The sequence below is a fragment of the Aptenodytes forsteri genome, unplaced genomic scaffold (assembly GCF_000699145.1).
Source record: "Aptenodytes forsteri isolate BGI_AS27 unplaced genomic scaffold, ASM69914v1 Scaffold322, whole genome shotgun sequence".
NCBI lineage: Eukaryota > Metazoa > Chordata > Aves > Sphenisciformes > Spheniscidae > Aptenodytes > Aptenodytes forsteri.
In genome coordinates this window covers 596,466-600,991 of record NW_008795045.1, presented here as the reverse complement: position 1 = coordinate 600,991, position 4,526 = coordinate 596,466, and the positions used below count along the sequence as shown (strand labels likewise).

General features: G+C 48.0%; 1 protein-coding gene across 1 annotated transcript in view; it reads left to right on the top strand.

The window, feature by feature from the left end:
- Window positions 1–855: 855 nt before the first annotated feature.
- SNRNP48 (small nuclear ribonucleoprotein U11/U12 subunit 48) overlaps window positions 856–4,526 on the top strand; it is a 13,074-nt gene continuing 9,403 nt past the window's right edge. Inside the window, exon 1 of the mRNA XM_019471445.1 lies at window positions 856–983. Coding sequence (XP_019326990.1) covers window positions 856–983 — 128 coding nt within the window. The remainder of the gene's footprint in view (window positions 984–4,526) is intronic.

Genomic DNA, 4,526 nt, shown 5'->3' with positions numbered 1-4,526 from the left:
TTTGGAAGTGTCCTGTGTACTGCAGTTTATAAAATATACCTTAGGCTGTAATTGTGAACTGGACTAAGCTACGAAAGAATAAGCATCAAGATCCAGGAGCCAAGGACCTACAGCAGGCTCTGAGTGGTACACAGCTGAAGGAATAAATCAGCTCCACTTCCCTAGCAGAGGAACCAGTGAGGTCTGAGCAGTCTCTGACTTGTCTGGTTGCCATCAGCACCTGTACTGCTCCACACCGGTGCTTTGGGACAAGCTGGAAGAGCAACAAAACTAGAACTCACAGAGCAAACAATGAAAATTAAACTCTGGTCAGGGGGCTGGTGAAGGGAATTTTGAAAAATCTGCCTATGCCATGAAGAATATTTCTATAAATTGATTCATGTGTGCTGCAGAAATTCACCTCATGTCCCTGTAGATAATGAAGCTGATTCAGCTGAATCCATGCTACAGATTTTGAGTGTGGCGTCTTAGCTGAAGTCTAAGATAGCAGGGAGTAATAGCAGCAATGACAAAAAATTGAAATTCAAGTGTCTGTGGGCTTCATCTTTACAAAATCTCTCTCTAGTTCAATAGCTTTTGCTGAGTGATGCCCATGCTATCAGCCTGGATACCACATCTCCTTCCCTGGAGAAAATGAGTTTGACACATGGGCTCTAGGGGCAAGGAGGAAGAGGCAGTATCACTACAAAGGCAACCTAGCAGAGCTGCTCTGACATGAGTACGGTCAATCTCACCACCGGGGTGCTGGGACTCCCCCGCCTCCCTATTTGACGTCCCCTGTTTCTGCAGTCCAACAGGGGAGTGTTAACGAAGCAGCTGTGGTTTAAGCCCCCCTAGGGATGAGGCAGTTTCTGCATGGCGTATGCCCTGGGGGAGCACTCCCCTGCTGCAGGACAGACTGTGCTCTGCCAGGCGCTGGCTGCTTACTCCGTGCCCTTTGCTAGGCTAGATGCTGAGAACTTGGTTGCAACTTTGCCAAACAGGTTGGGGTGGAGCCCAGCAAAAATCTGTCACAGTTGCAGGTCAAAAGCTGTCTTTTCTGCCTGCCAGGCCTGCATGGGCTCTCTGGGGCCGTAAACCAGGCTGCTCCCATTTTGGCTTTTGAGTAGTCCCAAGAAGTTCCTTTTCGTCCTTCAGTTTGCTTTCCCCTGCTCCCTGGCCCTTTCCCTGTCCAGAAATGTGCATGCCAAACATGGTAAGACCTGAGAAAGCTGTTATAAAGCTTATTTTATTTATCTTTACCAGAAGCACGTTTAAAATGAATAATCTGAGCTTTCACGGGGTTTTTTTTCTCATTTCCAGGAGGAACTATGAACACAATACAACTCTAAGTAATACTTTGTATCTAAGGAGTAGAAGGAATGCTAAATACGAAAACTGTCTTCTCTTCCACATTAGAGAAAAATTAATTTTATTCAAGGAGTCAATATACTTCTAAATAAGTGGCTGCAGAAAGCCTGCAAGGTTTTGTTATCAGTGAAGGAAAAAACAAATACAAGCCATGGGTGAGGGATGCTCCTCCCCATGTAATCTGTGTGGGGAAGGGTTTTGTTGCTCAGGATGAGCCTCCCACTCCTGGTGGATACCTGTCAGAAAGGTTTGGACTGTAAGAGCAGTGTGATCTCAGCATGGTTTCAGCCTGGTGCTCTGGGGGGTACCACATGGCTTTGTTGGGTTGGGATCACTGAACCTGTATTAAGGTTCCTGCCTTAGGGTACGGTCCCAAGCTAGCTGGGCCCTGATGCACCAAAAGCTGGATTATCTAGCAGTGTAAATTCAATCTGGAGGAGGACACAAGGCGGTACATTTAAGCTCCCCAGGAGCGCTGTATGGTCTTTATATTGGCATAATGTACACGCTATTTCCCTCTTGTGCCTTCTGCTTACCCTGCAGTTTAGGATTGTTCTGCTGCACGTTGAAGATATTTGGGGCTGGTTCCCACAGAGACTTTCTCTGGAGATCAATATTGCCCAGAAAGAGCCTCTACAAAAGGCTTTACCATGCTACCAGCATACTCAGCATTGCAGCTCTGCAAAGGGACTGGGCCATACTCACGTACTCCCATTCTGGGAAGCTGCAAGCAGGTGGCAGTCCTGCCTGGGGAAATGCAGCTGTGGAGTTTCCTCTCTCCTTCTCAGAAGGGACCACAGAGACCGAGATGTGTTGAACTTGACGGTACATTATTAACCACATTGTTTGATGACAAAGTCCCAATGTTGCTGGCTTGCAGCCAGCATGGTGCTAGGGTGCAGGAGAAGAGGGTTTGCCACAGACTGGAGAGAATCAGCTGGGAAAGATGATGTAGCTGAAAGTCCGTGGCGATCCCACCCCTTATTTGATGGGAAACCAACGTGAGTGTGCCATTGCCTGGAAGGAAAAGCGGTGCTGTGAACTTTTGTAAGCTGACGGCCTTTGTCTCCTGTCAGTCACTTTGCTCCTGGAAAGGTTGCAGCCAGAATACATAGTGGCAAAGTGGCTCATGGAAGGATCTTAACCTCTGCTTCGTAGTATCTTTTTGTACTAAAAGGTCTTGGTTCATCTATTGTCCTTGCTTCTCTTGTAAACCTATTTCAGAGGCTTAATCTTAGCCCTGCGTTGTTCCAGCCCCTGCTGTGGTCTGCGCTAATGCATCCATCAGACAGTTTTCAAGACCCTGAAGAGGGTTTCTGCTCCTCTCCAGAGCCCAAGTACTGTGGGTACGTCTCTCTGGGTCCCAGACAGTGACCTAGACACTACAAGCTGAGCACTCGGTCTCCACGTGGCAGCCTTATTTTGATTAGTCAAGGCATGTCTCTGCTGCCCAGCGCGGGTGAGCTGTAACGTTACCTGGACACTGGGATGACCAGACTTCCTAGCACGAGCTGCCTCCTAACTGATGTGCTGTATCACAGGACTTCTCCCAGAGCTCTAGAAAGGAAAACATTCATCCCAGTGGTTTGTTTCTCAGGCATTTCCCCAAATCCATAAAGGCCAGGGGAAAAAAAAAAAAAAAAAGACAGTATTTTTTTGATTGTTTCATGATCCCAGGAACTGGTATTTTTAGGGGAAAAGAAACCCCCAAGATCATTTTGACTCATTCAAAATGGTGTTGTTTAATAGAGCAAAACATCCTTTCTAATCTTGATTTTTTAACTATCAATTTAATTTATAAGTTAAATCAAAATGTTGTTTAATCTTTACTCTGAAAAAAAAAAATCTGCTTGGATACTTTGTCAAACTTGACTTTTGTAATTTTGAAGAAACAGTATTTTCCAGTGGAGATGGTTAGAACAATTTTGCACAGCTGTTATTATTAGCCTTCTGATAAAATGTGCTAATGTTAGCGAGCGTACTCAAGTACAGCATAGACGAAATCGCAAGGGCAGCTGGGAAGTCTTCAACTGTAAGTATTCTGTATCGCATGAAGTCAAAGATCCTCAGGCAAACACAGCTAGAAACAGCAAATCTCTCGGAGGGCTAAAATCCCAGCTGAGTCTCAAATTCACTGTGCGGGAGAAAAAGAGCTGTAATCTGCTAAAGAAAGCAGATGTACAAGAGTCATTCTGGCAGCTACATCTGTCATGCTGCCTCCCCCCCATCCCCCTGCCTTGTTAAACCCACTCTTCCTTCTAGTCATATGTGCTTTTCTCATAATGACAAAAATAGGCAAGCACAAACATCAATCATGTGAAATTTATTCCTTAGGACAGGCATTCTTTCCTCATCCGACGTTACAGTCTTATTGAGTCCTGATGCTCCCTCAGTCTCTAGGGGAAGGCTCTCGTAATTTTGGCCAGGTAGTGGGCAGGACTCTCTGGGGTATGCTGCAGCCATACAGCCGCCTCCCACACCGACCCCTGTGCTGCATGTGCACAGCAACACTGCTGGGGAGAAGCACGCATCCTGGCCCTGCACTGCGTAGCGTGCTCCTTATGGATCCCCTCACGTAGCACGAGGCTGCTGGAGGGGCTGCTGTCTTGCACCACGTTCCTCGCGTTGCAAGAAGGCAACAGGCATCAGGGGCCCGATGGCGTTGAGGCTGACGTTCCTCCTGCCCCGCCGCTAACAGGCATGTGCTTCTGGAGGCTGGCTCCCGCTCTGAAGCGCCTAGGTTGGCACGAGCTGCGCTCAGAAAAGAAACCGTCCCTTGCTAAAGCTGGTGAGCAGTTCAGTCCTGGGTCTAGTGAAGAAGAAGTAGGCTGCCCTCAGCGTTTGTTTTGCTCCTTTATGGCAAAAAGCCCAAAAAAGAGCAGGAAGGTACCAGCACCCTCACGAATAAACCGCTGCTGCCAGACTCCGCTTCCCCAGAGAGACCGCAAGGAAGCTGGTGAGCAGTTCAGTCCTGGGTCTAGTGAAGAAGAAGTAGGCTGCCCTCAGCGTTTGTTTTGCTCCTTTATGGCAAAAAGCCCAAAAAAGAGCAGGAAGGTACCAGCACCCTCACGAATAAACCGCTGCTGCCAGACTCCGCTTCCCCAGAGAGACCGCAAGGTGTGGGGCACACCCCACAGCAGGCCTGGACCCACCCCGCCGCTACAGAGGCCCCGGCT